The sequence below is a fragment of the Phaethon aethereus genome, assembly GCF_964289735.1.
Source record: "Phaethon aethereus genome assembly, chromosome: Z".
NCBI lineage: Eukaryota > Metazoa > Chordata > Aves > Phaethontiformes > Phaethontidae > Phaethon > Phaethon aethereus.
The window spans coordinates 17,246,738-17,265,457 of record NC_138577.1 but is presented as its reverse complement, the minus strand read 5'-3'; the positions used below and the strand labels follow the sequence as shown (position 1 = coordinate 17,265,457).

Genomic DNA, 18,720 nt, shown 5'->3' with positions numbered 1-18,720 from the left:
GACTTGCTTTGTAAGCCTCTGCTGCTTGATTCAGCGGTGTTGTGATCTAAAAGTTATATTGTAATTTTCTTAATGCAACACTGATCCATACAGCCCCAGGGTACGTTAGCCCTGAACACAGCACTGAATATTAAGGCATGTTAGTGTTTGCTTCGCCTTGCACAGGATGATGGTATAGCTGCAAATCACTCGCCTGAACGCAGATAACAAGGTTCTGCTGCGACTTAATACAGATCCAGTTTTCATGGTTATCCCTGAGGACTTGAAAAAGATCAATTATTCCTGACGTTTGTAAATTCTCAAGTGAATAGAGCAATTAGGCTTCAAGTGATATAAAAAAAGAAATTAAATCAATATTTTAGTAGCACCTCTTCAGCGTTCTTTTCTTGTGTTAGGCAGAAAACAGTAAGCCTGGCTATAATAAACACACATGCATGCACATATACACTAGGCAATATTTGTATAAAATAAGTTGTGATTTCTCTTGGGAGAGCATTCAGCACAACCTGCCCGTTGTACAGCACTGTTCTTTCACTTCTGCTGTAGCAAATTGAGTCCTACATGTCCACCATGTATAGTTTTGGTACTATTTTGCTTTATTTAATGTAGGAACCCTAAAAACTCCCTCTGGGTCACATCATCTTTCTTTTTAGTCAGATCGTGGGGGTTCTAGAAAGGGGAAGTCTTTATGCACAGCTGCCATGAGATATCAGCTGGATCATGTCTAATTAGATAGCACATGCTCCGTGTAATTAATTTCTTTTTGGCCATGGTTCCTTCTTTTCTTCAACTGTTCTAATTCTTCCACAAGACCTTTATGATCATCAAAACAGTAAAACCAAACTGCTGCCAGTGAAGCTGAATCTCACCTCACTCATTCATAAGAAAAAAGCAGCTGAGTTAATGCGGTTAGACCAAAACTCTAATTTTTTTATTTAGGTATCTTGTTAAAAAACAATTAAAATTCCTTCACGGGCTTGGTCATACAGCACATGGTCCTCTTTGCTGTCATCTTCTTTTCCAAATTTCCAACTCTAGTCACTGTACTAATCCCTCCTCTGCATATCACCTTCTGTTACACTCATTGAGTCTCTCTGATATTTAATCTGAAAGAAGCTTCTCACCTACCTTGCTCTTAATTTTGTTTTAAATTAAATAAAAACTCAAGCCACTAAATACCAAAAGAATTTCAAATTGAAGAGTCCCTTACTGTTCTTCCCAAAGCTCTGCTTATGACCTGGCTTTTAAGTTTTACCTTCTCTAATTTTTGTCTTGAAGGAATTGCCTGTTTATACCTAGAGATGGAGCTAACCATGACTATAGCATTGTAATTGCACTGTGCTGTTTCTATGCAGCTTGAAAAATTCAGGTCACTGGCCATTTTCTCACCTCTGCAGAGCAGAATTAACACTACAGTGTCAGATGGACATTAATGACTTAAATTGCAGTTAATGAAATGTAAGGTATTTTGCATGAACTTCTTGGGGTGAATAGGAGAAAAAAGAAGGCAGATCTCTGATATATGTTGCTTAATTTGTTTTTACAGGTTCCCTTGGGCTAAACTACGGCAGTGGTACAGTCAGCTTTCTTCACAAGGCCCACCATCGTTAACAGTGCTGAAAAAGCTCTCATTATGAGTATCTTTGCAGGGCAAAGGTGGTGTTAAGCAAGTGTTCATGTAGTGTACAGTGGGTCTGGTGATGGCAATATGCTGATGCTGCACTAAGTGTTCAACTCGTTCCAGGTTCTTTCACCAAGACTGACTTCAAGCATCAAAATGGGAAATTATATAGCCAAAATCGTGACCTTGGAATATTGCTTTCAAAGTTTCTGGAAGGCCTACGTGCCCCTCCAGTTGGCTGTGAAGCAGCTTGTGGTGCCTCAGCAGAGGATACAATGGCAGTCTGGAGCAGCCTGCGGAGGAGAAACCATACCCAGGGCAGCCTACAGTGCTGTCCATCCTCTGTGCAAACAGGGTGGGTGAGTGGAGGGAGGGAGGGAGGGAGGGATGGGTAGGTGGGTGGATGGATGGATGGATGGATGGATGGATGGATGGATGGATGGATGGATGGATGGAGAGAACGGGACCAGTGGAGGAGAGTAGCAGCAAGTCGTTGCTGGACTGCAAACTGGACAAGCAACAATGAGTGTCAGAACTGGGGTGGTTACATACTGGAAACACAAGCAGAGACTGGGAGCCAGGGCTGTTTGTGCCCAAGCACTAATAGACGAATTTAGTGGAATAAGCGTGGGTGGGAAAGCAAGCCTCAAAATGCCTGCAGTTAGCAATGTTGACGCACCAGGGGTCCAAGTGTGGTTCGTTAGTCATGAGACCTCCTTCCTGTGGAGTTAAATCCCGGAGGGCAGTGTGGGCTTGCATCTTCACCAGCTTCCTCCAACAGCAGCCTCCTTGCATCCTGCATCCTTGTGGCTCACAAGCGCAGAACAAGAACCCTTCTGGTACATTCCTCTCTTCCGCGTAGCACTGTCTTCTCCCTCCATGACGGAGCTCTTGCTGCTGGCCGGGAGCAGAGAGGGGACCCCAGGCTGCGCCCCGCTGCCTTGCAACATGTGATGAGAATCAGAGCTGGTTGTCAGCGATGTCTTTATCCAAGAAAACTAATGACCTGAAGCTCGTGTAGTGGATTTAGATGCAAGCAAATCTTTTTTTTAAATAGGTGAATAAACCCCTGAGTCTAAAAATAGATAAGGAAAAGGCCAAGAAGAGTAAGTGACTCTGCATAACCCATAGAAAAGAAGGCATGGGACTGGGTGTTGTAATTTCTAGTTCGTAACCTTGCATTTGGTTGTCTGGACCACACTTCCCTTTGCTGCCCTATCTTGAATTTCATTAATTTAATTACTTCAGTGGGAACAGGAGCAGCGCCTTAGGCTGGGATTTGCAAGGGCAGTTGAGGGAGTTGGAGACTCGCTGCTTGTTTCCAGAGTGATTTTGTTGTTTTTAAAACCTATCGGAAAGCCATGATCTCAGTTACTTGTAAATGGTGGCTTAGGGAATTTGAAGTTCTTTTATTTGCCTCCCACTTACAAAGCAGGATGTCAGAAGAATTATGTGGACCACAATAGAGCTGTCAGTTGATCGTTGTATTTGTTGACCATTGCACGTAGCGAATCATGTTCCTTGACAGGTAAGTATGCACATACGCTTTCTACAGTACATTTTAAAGACAATTAAAAAAAAATTTAAAACTAAGAGTTGTGTGACAAGTAGACTTACAACAACAAAATCACATATGACCTACTGGATCCACCTCTTGAGTGCCTCAAAAAGTGTAAATACAGGTAAGGCTGAAGATTATAAACTCAAAAATGAGTCACTGAGGACCTACTGACACCTTGGGGAAGGGACAGCCTGTGACTGTATGGACATCCACAGCGGAAGCAAGGAAGGAGTCAGTTTTTCCTCTTCATAAGTCTAACAGTGCGGGTTTCCACCAATGTCTGCCATAGAGGACTTGGCAGTTGATCATATGGGCATAATGGAGATCCCCCTTTGTTTTCCTGGATATGCAAAAATTTATAGCACAGCTCAGGAGATTAAGGCGGCCAGACACAGCTGAGCTGGAAGTTTTGCCAGCCTGAGGGTCTCACCACACCCTCTGAAAGAGCTCAGTGGGAAGGCTGGGAAGGAGGGTGTGCGGCAGAATGACTGCCTGGGCCAGATGACATAGCATATAATTTTTCTAGTCATGCACGCACAATTATCCTTGGATACAGAGGCACGCACATTAAAAGTGCACAGCCAGCTGCTCTGCGTGCAGGTCATACGTAGGTAAATGCACATGCAGCAAGTCTGGCCTGCAGCTCTCCTTCAGACACACAAATGTCACCATAAGGCATGAGAATTAGAGACCCACAGCTGAAAACCTAGCCATTAGCATGCAAAGGAGTTTCAGTACAGTCAGAGTCCCCTGTGCTTTGTCTTACCAGAAATGGATCATGAATAAAACATTGTGAGTCATGGCGAAGAGCACAGCTCCCATAATTGCAGGTGAGTGATGTAAAGATGCATGGCAACACCACCAACTCCATCCCACTGTAGGACATGGGGAGTGACAGAGGAACAGTCATCTCAGCGCTGTCAGCAGAGCCATCTCAGGAGCCTGCCTGCCTGCCACAGAGGCACGTGTGCACCTGTAAAATCATCATTAGATAAATCTACAACCACAGCTCCTGGCTGTGCTGCTGGGATCGTGAACCGGGAATTTAGGTCCATCCCAAGGCTTGGGTGGAGACCTGAGAGCACACAGGTAATGCAACTCCTCCATTGACTTTTGGATTTCATCAGTAAATGATGTCCAGCACTGAACAGAATTGCCTTACCACAAAAATGCCTACATGTAAATGTTTATTCATGTTTGCAGAACTGCAACTAAAAAGGGCACAGAGCTGCACTTGCAACAAAATTCCTTTCAGGATTTCACAGCATCACAGAATCATTAAGGTTGGAAAAGACCTTCAAGATCATCAAGTCCAAAACTTAGCCCAACACCATCATGCCCACTAAACCATGTCCCAAAGTGCCACGTCTACACATTTTTTGAACACTTCCCGTGATGGTGACTCCACCACCTCCCTGGGCAGCCTGTTCCAATTCCTGACCACTCTCTCAATAAAGACATTTTTCCTAATATCTAGTCTAAACCTCCCAGGGCACAACTTTAGGCCATTTCCTCTCATTCTATCTCTGGTTTCTTGGGAGAAGAGACCAACACCCTCGTCGCCACAACCCCCTTTCAGGTAGTTGTAGAGAGCGATAAGGTCTCCCCTCAGGCTCCTCTTCTCCACACTGAACAAAGCCCAGTTCCCTCAGCCACTCCTCATAAGACTTGTTCTCCAGACCCCTCACCAGCTTCGTTGCCCTTCTCTGGACACGCTCCAGCACCTCCATGTCCTTCTTGTAGTGAGGGGCCCAAAACTGAACACAGTATTCGAGGTGCGGCCTCACCAGTGCTGAGTACAGGGGCACGATCACTTCCCTACTCCTGCTGACCACACCATTTCTGATGCAGGCCAGGACACTGTTGGCCTTCTTGGCCACCTGGGCACACTGCTGGCTCATGTTCAGCCGGCTGTCAACCAGCACCCCCGGGTCCCTTTCCACTGGGCAGCTCTCCAGCCACTCCTCCCCAAGCATGAGGTTGTTGTGACTGAAGTGCAGGACCTGGTACTTGGCTTATTAAACCTCATACAGTTGACCTCTGCCCATCGATCCAGCCTGTCCAGATCCCTCTGCAGAGCCCTCCTACTCTCCAGCAGATCAACACTCCCGCCCAAAAGTGGAAAGCTGTGGTTAACTTACAACTCTCATTGCACCCATGGCAAAGGTGTTACCACCCAGCAGGAACTGGTGTAACCTACCGCCTCTGAAGCCTTTCTACAGGGGTAGGGACACTAATGGCAGAAGATAGAGGTGGTGTTTAGTCCCAGGGAAAGGAAAGGAAAGCAAAGCACCCTTTCCAGATTTTTCCTCTTTCTGGGAATACTTTGTATAGGTTTTCCTGTGTGAAGAAGGATCTGCTGCTTGCTCCTACTTCCCTTGTGGGTGACCTGTAAAACAAGCACACAAATATGCATGCACATGTCTGTCATTCCAGCTGTGGCTCTGCTTAGAAAGAACTAACCATATACTTGTTCCAGTCACTTTCTAAATACATCGTGATTGGTAGTTTGTCATGTTTCTTGGAAGCAGCCTGTTTCAGGTCACAGAGTGTAATTAAAGGCAATTAATGCAATTACGCACAACTGTGCTACTGATAATGCTCCACACACCATTACGGCACTACGCTTCCTGCTGCTGACCCTCGCAGGCTGCGCCTTTATGCTCTCCTAGTGTTGTCATTGTGGTTAAACCCGGGAGCTGGAAATGGGAGAAAAGTACAATTTATTGTTCCTAACTCCCCTCACTCTGAAAATTTCAAGTGTGCGAGGCAGACCCCAAACCCATTTGTCTACTCTTTTTTTTCTGTTCACTGACTGATGAAGAATAAGAAGGCAACGAGGGTGAAGACTGCCATGGAAAATGGTCATAGCTGAAATGTTCTAAAGCACTTACATATAAAAAATACATTTTACAGTAGTCTGTTCTACAATTAAACATGTACTAAATGTGTCTATTTCCACTAACGAGTTTTATAACTATGCAGTAACTTTTCAAAGAGACTATAACTTTAGGCAGTAAAATCTGAAAGACTTGAATTAGCTGTGAACTTCAAACTTTTCCTTTGGCATCCAGCCCTGTCTTTCCCTTTTGTCTCAGCCACTGCCAAGTAATTTACAGTTCAAGAAAGGCTAATGGAGCTATAAACAAAGCACAGATGCCTCTCGGTTTCCTGTGTTGGGCTGTGGTATCAAAACAGCCACTGCTTGAAGAGGAGGGCACATGTGTAATTATAGAGTTGCCTCAGGTGTCCTGTTTATCTGAATAACAGGTACACCGTAAATCATCTGTCATCTTCAGTGGGGCTGGCTTAAGGGGCTGAAACCTACCTGAATTCACTCTCTCTCCCCGGGGTTTATTTTCTAAAGTTAGCATTGGCCTACTGGGATGATTGTTAAACTCATTAAGTCTCTAAAGAAGGACTGACTGCTGTAAGCTTGGTTTTAAAAGCGGTCTTAAATAGATAGTGGGATATCTTCAGATCACCTCGTGCGCCCTGTCAATCATTTGCACGCACATTAAAGTTCAACAATTCCCACTTGCACTAGCATGAAACAAAAATATCTCAGCTGAGCTGAATGGTGTTGAAACCGTTTTATGGCGATGCAGTCATGACCAAGTTCAGTAGCACCAGGTCAAGGCTGCCTCACGTTCTCCTACACCTTTCCCAAAATGCAGGTTCGGTAGTGCTGGAGCCCAGGCAAACAGCACTGTCCTGCTGCAGCTGATGTCTCCGAGCACGGCCTGGTCCCAGGGCCAGCCCCTGCTGCTGCTGGGACGGGGGCACAGGGTGGCCGAGGCAAACCAAAGGCTTCAGCAGGGGCAGCTGAGTCCATCTCCCCGCTCCCACTGGGGTGGTTGCATGCAAGGGGAGTCCGTGTCCTCGGAAAGATGCAGTAGGGTTCATCCAACACTTCCTTCGGAGAAGGCTGACTGTTAGCAGATGCTGGTAGCTGATGCTCAGCTTCACTGCGAGCAGGTGTGTTAGAGCACCCATGAGTATTTCCGGACATGAGTCCAAATAAGCAGAGGTAAGCTAGCCTGCACATGCACCTTGTGGTTCACTCCCCGGTTTGCTGAAGCGGGGTTTGTTGGCTCTGGGACCTTGCAGGGCAAGCGGTCCTGTCAGATACCGCAGGGCTCTGTGCAACGCTGAGGCTGATCTTCAGCTCTTTGGTAACCAGCATTGCCCTGCACAAAAGGGGCAAAGGGCTGCGTAGCGTATGTCCCTGCCAGCCAGAGGAAAAGCTTTCTAGGTCACCAGTTTTCATGAGCACTGATGTTGAGCATTTGCACCTCAGGTGACAAAAGCTGTGGTTTGATTTTTAGGTCTGCACAGAAATACCACAGGTCAAACATTGATAGAGTTGCAGCAGAGACCCTGGGACTCCTCATTGCTTGGGGCCCTGTTCAAGCACCCCTTCCCTCACCAAACTTCAGCTGTTCCACTGAGTGTCTGGCCTGCAGGGCATTTTGGAGACCCAACCTTTAGATGGGAGGTATGACTACACAAAGGGAGGTCAGAACTAAGATGGGGTATTTAAGAGAGTTGTTCTGATACTAAAGGGGGAGCAGCTCCTACCTGCACAGGGCATTGTTTCTGTGCCGTACTGTACAGCCCGTATGATGCCCAGCAGCGCTCAAGGCTTTCGCTGTCTGTATGGTTTCTCCCATCCATCTTTGCAGAGCATATTAAGCATAACTCGAGTATGTACTTGATGTTCTCAGTTCAATTTCATATCAGCTGCCCTGCTTTGGCTCCCATCCCCATTGCCCTCAAACACACGGTGCCTGGGTGAACTAAGGAGTCCCAGCTGGGGATGAGTGTCCCTGGCTGGCCCAGCAGCACCGCGACGCAGAAGCCGTCCTTCTGCGTGTGGTCAGGAATGTCACCTTAAATGTCATTGCAATGCACTAGTGAACAGGAGCTTTCCTACTGAATTCAATTACACCTCCTCTTAATACTTAGAGCACATTCACTACAGTGATATGAGAAGAACAAGATAGAAATAACATGTCACTGGGGAAGGCAGGAGCCTTAATCCAACTGGAACTGGGCTACCACGGCAGGCTAGATGAATGCCATTTAGTTTCCATATAATAACCAAAGGGGTTTTGTAAGAGTGCTCAGTGTGCCATCATCCACTGCATCAGAGCTGTGTGTAGAGCTTTTCATCTTGTCTTTTGATAGCTATGGCACACGCATGTTTGGAGAATTTCCTTGCAGTCATGGCTCCAGCCACAGAGGAGAGCCCTGTGAGCAGTAGCTGTAGACTGGTTTCCAGTCAAACTTCCTCTGTTTTGTGGGAATTGGTGTCAGGTATGAGCGGGCTACTTTCCAAACTGGCACTGTCATAAGTGCATGTCCTGGTTGTTGGGGAAAATAAAGACTGGGAAGATATGCAACTTGGGTGGCTCCTGAGTCACTGAATAACCAAGGCTAATCCCATCTTCTAGTGTTAGAAGCAGAAGATGAGATGTGAAATCTTACATTAATGATCAGTTTATTATACACATTGGTCTGTATCCACAACGCCATTTAAGAGTTGAGGTTGTGTTACCTTGAGACTTGCCTTCATTTCAATGTCCTGAGGCTCCTGAACATCCCTGTGGAACCTGGCTGATAGGGCGTACAGCTAAGACCAGAACCGCCAGAGTTTCACAGCAGAGTCTGATACTGCTTTTAATGTCACCCCACTCCACACAGACATGACAACAATGATGATGTTTTGTGTCCAACTGAGAGAGAAAGAGAGGGGAAGGAGGACATATAGTTCTGCTTCTAGCAAGAGGAAGAAGAATTGAAGATGTACAGGGTGAGCTGTTAAGAACCATCTCTGGTCAGTCATTTCTGCCATGTAGACTGGGATTTGAGCTACACGTCTGAATTTTCTCTGTCTGTCTCTGAGTCACTGCCAAACACTGTCAGGAACCTCTGGTCCTTATTTGCCATGGAAAAAAACAAGCTGTTTATTCTGTTGGCTCTGTAATGTGCTTTGGATTTGACCTAGAAGGTTCATATCTGGTGGAGAAAGACTCCTTTGGTGCCTGGTCTTTGTTTTTTTTTATCATGCTAAAGTTATCAATCATACAGAAAGTCGGAAAAAAATATGCATGAGTTGCAGAGATGAATCAGCAGATCTCTTGATTGGTATCAATTTACAGCCCCTGCCTAGTGATCAAATAAATTAACATCTCTTGCCCCATTACTCCTGATTCATCTAGTTTCTCAGTGGGCACTTTTAAAAAATGGCAATTTAAAATATTTATTATGTCCGTGTTAAATGCATTCTGTATTTTATAGTTGTAGTTTGATTTCAATACTGAAAATCTCTAAAAAACTTTGTCTGTTGGTGCTCCCTAGTGGTGAAGTTTTCCTGCAGTAAAGCTGCAGGAATTTTTCTAATGATTGTGCAATTCCATATCTTAATTGCTTTAAATTTAAGTCCCTCAAAAAGCCTGTTTGGGGGTATAAAGTCAATCACACACATCAGTGCTTGCAGGACTGTGCTTTCATGCAGCACACGGCCTTTAATGATGTGAAAAATGTACACAGCAGCGAAGAAAATCCTTTTCCTTCCTAGGCTTTGTTCATTTCTGCCCTTAACATTAATGTGATACATAAACTTTCCTAAATAAGATGAGATACGCCACTCTAGCTTCTTTTCTCATTCTGTATCAGACAGAAAGCCAGGCACCAACGCAGTCAGGAAGACACTCACACACATACAGAGGCATGGAGAATATTTCTGCTCTCAAATCCATCTGGGGTCAGTTTCCAGCAGCAAGCGGTGCAGTTCCCAGTAGGGTGGTCACTCCCATGGTGGGCTCCACGGCTCCCTCCCCATAAATGTTCCAGGCTGGGGACAAAACATTGGCCAAAAGGACTTTGATGAAGGCCAAACTGGCATTAACCCATGCCTCTCTCTTGGGCTGAACTTTACTGACTTGAGAAAGACCTGGGAGAGGAGGAAACCTCACAGCCATCAGTCTACCCCTGCCTGCAATATTGCTGTACGTAGCCAAGTGCCACAGCTCCCTAGTGCAGGTGGACATGTGCAACAGGAGCCAAGCATAATGATGCTGCACCCGAGCAACAGCAGTTAAAGGAAAAAAAGTGTCTCCTGCCCTCATCCGTTGCCAGCCGTGGTGCAGAAATCACTCTAAGCCTGAGCTGATGGACGAAGCCTTGCAGACTGGATTTGCACTGGCAATTCCTCGTTGTGTCAGCCTCCACCAGCATGAACCCTGAAAGCCTTTGCGTTTCCCCAGCACATGCTGCGATTTATGTCTACACAGGCAAATGAAGAAGTTGGTGCAATCTATATATCCAGATCCAATCTTTTCAACACATGTACATAATATAGAGAGAAGCATATAAACTACGTATATACCTTTTAAATTACACCACTATCAAACACTCTAGCCCAGCACAATAGTGTTGGCTGAGGTTAAGTTAGGTGGAAGGTTGCTAAGGTTGTATTGCAGGAAAGGGAGTATCACACACGCAGAGGCAGTGGGTTGCTTCTCCCCCAGGGAAGCTGCCACTAATCCCTGTCCAGTAAAGGACACGGCTGACTGTGATGGTTTAGGTGCTGTTGAGAAATTGAAATTGTCCCAGGGGTGTGAAAGGCCCCGGAGCAAAAAGCAGACTCAGAGGATCACCTCTTTTTGCACAGAGGTGGTGAGTGTCTGCAAGCACTGGGACAGGAGCAGTGATTAGGGATGAGTCCAGTTCTCTTCACCTCTCCCCTGTGGGGTGGCTTTCGGGTGCTGGTTTAATCAAACAAGGTGATTATGCTTTGATTGATGATTATCAAACTTTTTTGACAGTTGTTTATCAGGGATCCTTATTGCTTCACACTGTTCCTTTTGAAGCTTTTTCTATCCTTTTTTCTATCAGGCAGGATCTTATCTTTCTACTTTCAGCATTTTCAGCACTATGTTATCACTTTCAGGAAGTTGAGATCTACCGGCAAACTGGCTGGAAGCAAATTGAAATCAGTCTGTGGAGCCTGGAAATGAAGATTTTGATTTCCAGTGTTCGCCTTATATATGCACGTCGCTAGACCTCCTCTCCGGCACGAGAACGCCCAGCACAGCAGATGGCTCCCGCAACTGCAAAGCTTATTGCCAGCGGCCTGGAATAGAGCCTTCCCCCCACGTGCTTCCCATGACTTAGGCCAGCTTTCAGAGCTGGATCCCGGGAGCTTCCAGAGCCCGCGGTGTGCACCCCGGCTCCCCCGCTGCGGCGGGGAGAGGTTACCCCGGCGAATATTGAGGAAATCAGCTGTGAGACAAGCCTCTGTCCCCCGAAATCTGGGCATGCTCGCAGGAACTCACGGCACCAGCATCTGCACCAAGCACTGGTGTAACTGCTGAGTTATTTGTTACATGAAATGAGAGGTCTTTTCTCCTCTCTTGCCTGGAATACCTGCTCGGGTATGGGGTACGAATGCCCCACAGCTCTGTTGTCCTTCCTGTTCATGAGCACTCCGGAGGTACCACCAGTTCTCGTGCTTCCAGCATGCCTTGCTGGTCAGTGTTTCAGGTGTCCCGAATCCCCTCAGACCTCAGCATCCACCTCTGGCCCCAGTGTACCGGTGGCCTCCAGGTGCCTATGGGTACTGAGGGAGGGTTAGTTTTCTCAGTGACTTACCTCCTGTGGTAACCTGGGTGGTCCTGAAAAGCCTCGATGGAGCAAAACACACTCACTTCTGCGAAGGTGGGAGTCATATGTATCCTTTGAATCGCATGGGCAAAATTTGCAACTCCTCTTCTCTGAAAAAGGTCAGACAGCCATGTTTTGGAACGTGTTATTTGCTGAGGCACGAGCCCCTCTTGGACTTGTCCTCTACAGAGGAACCCACCCCAGTAAGTGGTGTGCTTATAGAAACCAGAAATTATATAAAATATGTATTATAAATTATACATTTAATATAATTTAATGTAGTTATAAATGAAATTATAAATGAAATTATAAATTATTTAAATTACAGATTGGTCCAGACAGCCTGTGGAAGGGTGGTGGAAAGGGCCTCTCCTGGTGCATCTTTTAGGAAGTAATTTTTTCTCAAGGTTCTTGCAGGTTTGTTTTAAGTTGTGTTTGATTTAGACGCATGAAGAACTGAGAGATAACTGTACTGAGGAAATCCTGCTCTGGGGTTTGTTCTCATCCAGCTTAATAACCTTGATTTAAGCACTCGCAGAGTTGTAGGAAGGGGGCTGTGTACATGTGTGATTCATTTTTTTCTGGGCACACCACAGATTAGGTCTATTTAGCAGAGACAACTGTGGGAAAAAAATAGCAAAGTAATAGAAAATATGTCTTATTTTTCAAATTGATTTCAAGCATTTTTCAAGTGAAATTTTCCACTTTTTCTTAAGGGGAAAAAAAGGAACCCTCCCCTTTTAAAAATGTCAGTCATCATAAATGTAAGTTTTCAAATTTAAAAAAAATATGGGAATGTAGATATTTTCTATGAAAAATGTTAAAAAAGGCAATTTCCATTAAATTTTTGACAAACATTTCAACAGGTCTCTTTTAAAAATAATATTCAGTGTATGTCTTACTGGTCATTAATGATGCCACCTCATTAGTACTTGTGAAGTGTTAACCAGGAAACAACACAGTTAAATAAATGACTTGTTTCATACAGTAGGCATGCTTTAACTGCAAATTCCTCAACATACAAGCAACTTGAATAGTAGCTACTTAATGATAGCTTTTTTTTTTATTCTCAAAAATGTTATAAGGTAAGGTCCTGTTCACTTGGGCTAATACAAGATGTGGGTCAAGCAGCCCAGCTCATGTATCCTCCTTCCAGCTGTGTACCCGAATTTCTAACTAGCACGAGGTGCTTTCTAACCTCCTTCTTGCCCCACAAATCTTGCAGTGGAGACTCCTGACGGCTCCTTGCTGTGGTGCAGGAGGGATCCTGGTGCTCTGCCTTGCAGCTCACGCAATGGAGGACGCGTGACTCTCTTCTGGGATAGACCAGCTCAGACTCCTCTTCACTCAGGTGCTGCTTCCTCCTTCCTTGGTAGCTGGTTGGCAAGCTCCGTGTTGTGTAAAGGGTGGCTGACTCTCCATCCATCCCTCACGAGGAGATGAGGTGGCTGGGTGCTGAGTGAATGCCTGTGTACCATGTTTCTACTTGGTTCCCTGCCCTCTCCTCTGCTGGTAAGGTGCCTTACAAGCATGGAAACTGGGATTTTAGTTTCCTCAGGCTTTTGCTTTTCCACTGTGGGGTAGATAAAACCCATTTTTAAGTGTTTCAGCCCCTGGCAGAGGAGTGCTTTTGCCACTCTGGGGCAATGACCTATGCTGTAGCTGTGCTGGGGTAATCCTGTGGTCACGCTTCAGCCTGTCAGATCGGTCGCGGGGTGTTAATGGGGGTAAAATCCAAAGTGGCCACTAAAAGTCAAAAGTCTTAGTTTAATTTCCAGGTGATCTGTGGGATGAAGAAGTGACAAAACAATAGCCTGAATGCACAGAAACGAAGAAGGGCGCTGAACTGGGGTTTCCTTCCTTGGCTCCAGACACCTGTTACCATAATGTGCAAGCAACAGGGCTGGGGCTCAGCAAACAAGGCTTCTGCTGGGTCTTCCTGGTTGTGCAAGCAGTGGATGTGCTTTTCTGAGCTAAACACCCTGAACTGCACCTGATACAGAGCAAAGCCACCTGAACACATGTCGACAAAAGCTGTGTCTGGCTTTGCTTTGCTGTTCCTCAGAGTGACCTTGGTGCCAACCCCTGCCACAGTGAAGTCTTGAGTCTTGGGCTACTACTGATGCACCAAATACTTCCAGATCGTTACTTAAAATCAATGAGCAGCAAATTCCGTGTAAGAGAGGGGATGCCTGACTGTTCATTTGACAAACCAGCCAGAGATGGCAGCTGCAACTCAATGCTTTCAAATCCTGCAGCATAAAATCTGAATCTGCTAACACAACCCTTGGATAGAAGTTGTTTTTCTCCACAGGTGCTGCTGTTTCACAGCATCCTCTGTGCTGATACAACCCCTCTTCTCCAAGCCTTTGCCTTTGCTCTTCGGTCCCACACCTCCTCCAGATCGGCAGTGTCACCCAGGGAGGAGGCAGTGGTGCGGGCTTCCAGGTGAAGCAGGGCACAAGCCATGGGCACCCGTCTGCAGGCGAGGCTGCCCATCGCCACTGTGCCATGCCAGGGGCAGTGCCACCCCTGTCATCAGATGGCCTGGTGATGGACAGAGTAAATACAATATTTTATGGTTCATGTTTCTTATTGCCATAGGATATGTCAAAACAGCTCAGCATTGAAGCCATTCAAGAAGGTCTTTCACGCTTAAAGGTGACTTCATTTTTTTATTTCACTATATCTTCTCGTGGGTGGCCTATAGGGTGATAAAAGTTTAAAAAAGAGAAAAAATACCTCATTGAATTATTGAATTAAGTGCAAAGTGTATTTTCCACCCAGTCCAGCCTGATACTAACTTCTAATTCACCTACAGAACTGCAGTCCAGAGGAAGAGTATATTTTGGTGCTGATGCTTTTCCATGTGAAAATGAATCCTAGAAGGCACCCTTGTTTGCATGAGTCATTACTTGCCGTATTGCTGACTAAATTTCTAAGTGCGTGCTTGTTTCTCTAAGATATCTTGTTTGATTTCTCATACTTTTAAAAGGTCAAGAGGAAACCTTGCAAGTAGCTTATGGTGAAGACAGAAAGTGAACACGAAATTGAGTGAACAGCCTGCTGTTCAGATGCCATAACACATTCTTTAATACAAGGAAAGGATGCACATATATGCAAGTGCTGATCTCCAGCCAGGGCAGAAGGGAGTGAGACTGCGCTGACTATATGCTATAGACAAAGCCTGTGAGGAACTGAGGAATATATATGGAGAGCAGTCCTGCAGTGTCACAAGGTGGGCTGCCACACTGGGGAAAAGCTCCTTTCTCTAGTCACATTGATTACAGGAGTGCCAGCTTTGTTGTCCTGGTCCAGACTCTCCATTCCTCGCATCAGCTCGCCTGCTTGCAGATGTGCTGGCAGCCTCAGCAGCTGCATGCAACTTTGCCAAAATGTGAGTGAGACCAAACAGTGCTCTTCACTGCTGTGGCCCATCAGCTTCAGGCAACTGAGTTAAGTTCATATGAAGTCCCATGTAAGAATTCAGTGTGGATGTACTCATGCTGTCCTTAAGCCCTGACTTTGGTGTGAAGTCTTACCAATGCCAGTCTCACAGAGTCACAGAATCATTAACGTTGGAAAAGACCTTTAAGATCATCAAGTCCAACCATCAACCCAACTAGACCATAACCTGAAGTGTCACATCCACACATTTTTTGAACACCTCCAGTGATGGTAACTCCACCACCTCCCTGTGCAGCCTGTTCCAATGCTGTCTCCACCTAACATTTCTGTTAATGCTAAGTGTGTTCTTGTCTGCTAGCTTGTTCTATGATTATGAATGTCACAGACTCCTAGTAGACTGTGTGAAGCAGTTTCCTTGTAAACATTTTAAAATTTATTAACTTTTTTAGTAACTCCTTTTTTTTCCTGAGAAAAGAAAAAGTGTAAAAGTAGTTTCTCAGCAACTTTTAGTCATCTGCATTATACTACTGTAAACATTGACTTGCAGCTCACAGCTGTGGTTTGTTTCTACAAGCCTGGGCAAGGCCAGGCATCCCCTGTTTGGGATTCCACAGTGACTGGAGGGGCTGCCCTCTGTGAGGTGGAAGTGCTTAGTGTTAGGAATAACTTCACTTCTTTTGAAATACATCACCTTAGGAGACTGCTCCACTGCAGCAGTTTGAACATAGTTTGGGTTGGAAGGAACCTTTAAAGGTCATCTAGTCCCACCCCCTGCAATCAGCAGGGACATCTTCAACTAGATCAGGTTGCTCCAAGCCCTGTCCAACCTGACTTGGAATGTTTCCAGGGATGAGGCAACCACCACCTCTCTGGGCAACCTGGGCCAGTGTTTCACCACCCTCGGTGTGGAAAAATTTCTCCCTTATAACTAGTCTAAATCTGCCCTCTTTTAGTTTGAAACCATTACCCCTGGTCCTATTGCAGCAGGCCCTCCTAAAAAGTCTGTCCCCGTCTTTCTCATAGGCTCCCTTTAAGGACTGGAAGGCTGCAATAAGGTCTCCCCGGAGCCTTCTCTTCTCCAGGCTTAGCAACTCCAACTCTCTCAGCCTGTCCTCAGCACTGAGCCATTAAGGCCTAATGCAAAGGTATTTTTATTCCTCTCTGCTCTTGTTGGGCGGCTACATTTGTACAAAGAGCTGTTCTTTCTCCACAATTCTCTAGAACATGTCTCTCTGGGGGGTGCTGGTAGAGAGGCTGTTTTGTTCTGACCGTTTCTGCCACCGGGCCAGATCTGCCTTCATTAACCGATAACCAAATCAAACAAAACCTCCAACCTCTCATTTAAGAGACGGCAGCAAGCCATGCTAAGGTCACCCCAGTCTGCAAAGTTGACTGACTTTGCAGCTGACGGTCTTACAGTAAGTTAATAAGGAAACTTTTTTGTTGGTTTCAATGCACACGGGTTCCAAGACATGTGGGGAAGTGTCTGGGGGGTGGGGGTGGGGGGAGTGTCTTTAAAGGGCTGAATTAATCTGTCTTGTACTTACATCTATGTGGCTGTTGATAAGCTTCTGGTGTATTGATTGGTTGGAGTTTTGCTCACAGGTAAGAATAAACAGCGTTTGTCTATGTATGGTACAGTGAGGGAGTGAACAAAGTAATGGAGGGAGTCCTGTAGGGCTTCATCTCTTTTCTAAGCTGGCACCGTTGGTGCAAGGAGCCAGGAACTCGGGTAAGGAAAAAAGATATACTGCCTCTTCTCCCCTTGGTTCATTGGCAAGATTGATGGTTTTTCTGCCTCGTTTTGCCATATTTTGGGTTTGATTATACTCAAATCTCTCTGAAGGGCTTATTCATTGATGAATTATTTGGAAAGGTGCTCTGAGTTCTCACTACAACAGCTGTGTGAAGACTTACTGACTTTCTTTAGTAAAGGTGGAAGCAATGTTTTGACTTGTTGCAGTTTAATTTTTCTCAGTGAGGCATAAAAATCCTAATAGCATATGTAGCTAAAAACGTAAAATGGAAAACAACTGCACATTTCACTTCAAAAATTTCAAAATTAAATCTTTTGGAGTATTGTTTTAAAATAATTTGCTTTAAAAACTTCCTATTGTGTTTGGGGTTTTTTTGAGGCAGAGCAAAATGATAATGTTCTACTGTAACAGCCTATCAAATTTACTGTTGATTCAATATCATGGTGAGGGGGAAAAGTCTTTTGCATTTTTCAGTGGATAAATAGTTTGTCTGGAAAATGTTTTTCAAGTTTTCTAAGTATTTTTACTTCCTAAAGCCTGCCTATAACCTTCTGCCTCATCAAATAAAGTTTGATTGACCACTGGAGTGAGAAACAGACTAGCTGTTCTGTTTTCTGCTGTTGATAGAAAATTTGGATGAGCTTTGAATACTGACGGTTGCGGTTTAGACAGGCTAGTTAAAACTAAGAACAACAAAAAGCTGAAGGAAGGATTCAATAGCAAAATGCTTATGCAAAGCGTGTTATAGGCATGTGAAAATGAGTTGGTTACAGGGTAATAGATGGTGCTGTTTAATCTTAAGGTCCTGTTTGGTGTTTTACATATTTTATAGGAAGAACTATCTCATGCTTTTATTCTTATTCCTGGAAAATATTTTTGAGAATACTTCTAAGCAATGAAGGCCAATAGCAAGTGTATATTTGTCACATTCAAAATTATTTATAAGCAACCTTTAAATAGAAATAATGCACAGTCATGATTAATACTCCTGATAAATAAGTGGCAAAAAAACCATTGTGATTTCGGGTCGTTAAAGTATTAACTAAATTATTGGTAGACGTGTATCATGCATTATTGACCCTTTCTAGGTACACTGCTTAGTAAGTTTGTATTGTGAAGAGATTTATAGACTCTGCAAATCAGAAGAGATATCTCTTTGAGCTGGAGTTTGAGCTGTTGTTACCTGTCCATGTGCTGTAGATGGACACCTTCACTATGGACAAGACCATGTTAATGCACCTGATCCTGCTGAGCCTGGCAGCTGGGAGCAGCCAGGGATGCTACTGTGAACATTACCCATGGGGACCATGGTCTGCCTGTTCGCACACCTGCAATTATGGAACACAGACGAGGCACAGGTAGGGCCGAACTATCGCACCACTTTTATGTTTCTACTTTTCTATTTTATGTCCCCTGAGAAAATACCACTTCTGGGGAGGGGATCCTGTGTCTAAGCTCCAGCTTCCATAATATAGTGAGAAAAATTGCCATATCTAAGTGTTTACCAGATTAATAGATTATATTCTAATCGCAAGATTTATTAATCACAGGGTTATGCATACAGAGCATTACGGTGCCTCCAAACAAACCTCTATCTGCCAACACATGCAGTGAGGAGAGAACAGCCAGGTCCTATGATGGTCTTCGCAGCAGCATGCATGGAGCACCAACCCCCGTGAGCACACGGGGCCGATGCTCAATGC

At 45.0% G+C, this 18,720-nt stretch overlaps 1 protein-coding gene across 1 annotated transcript in view; it reads left to right on the top strand.

Moving 5' to 3' along the window:
• Positions 1 to 18,217: 18,217 nt before the first annotated feature.
• Positions 18,218 to 18,720, top strand: part of C6 (complement C6) — a gene marked incomplete at its 5' end in the record, with an annotated part of 37,144 nt that continues 36,641 nt past the window's right edge. The window contains one exon of the mRNA XM_082013529.1: positions 18,218 to 18,375. Coding sequence (XP_081869655.1) covers positions 18,218 to 18,375 — 158 coding nt within the window. The remainder of the gene's footprint in view (positions 18,376 to 18,720) is intronic.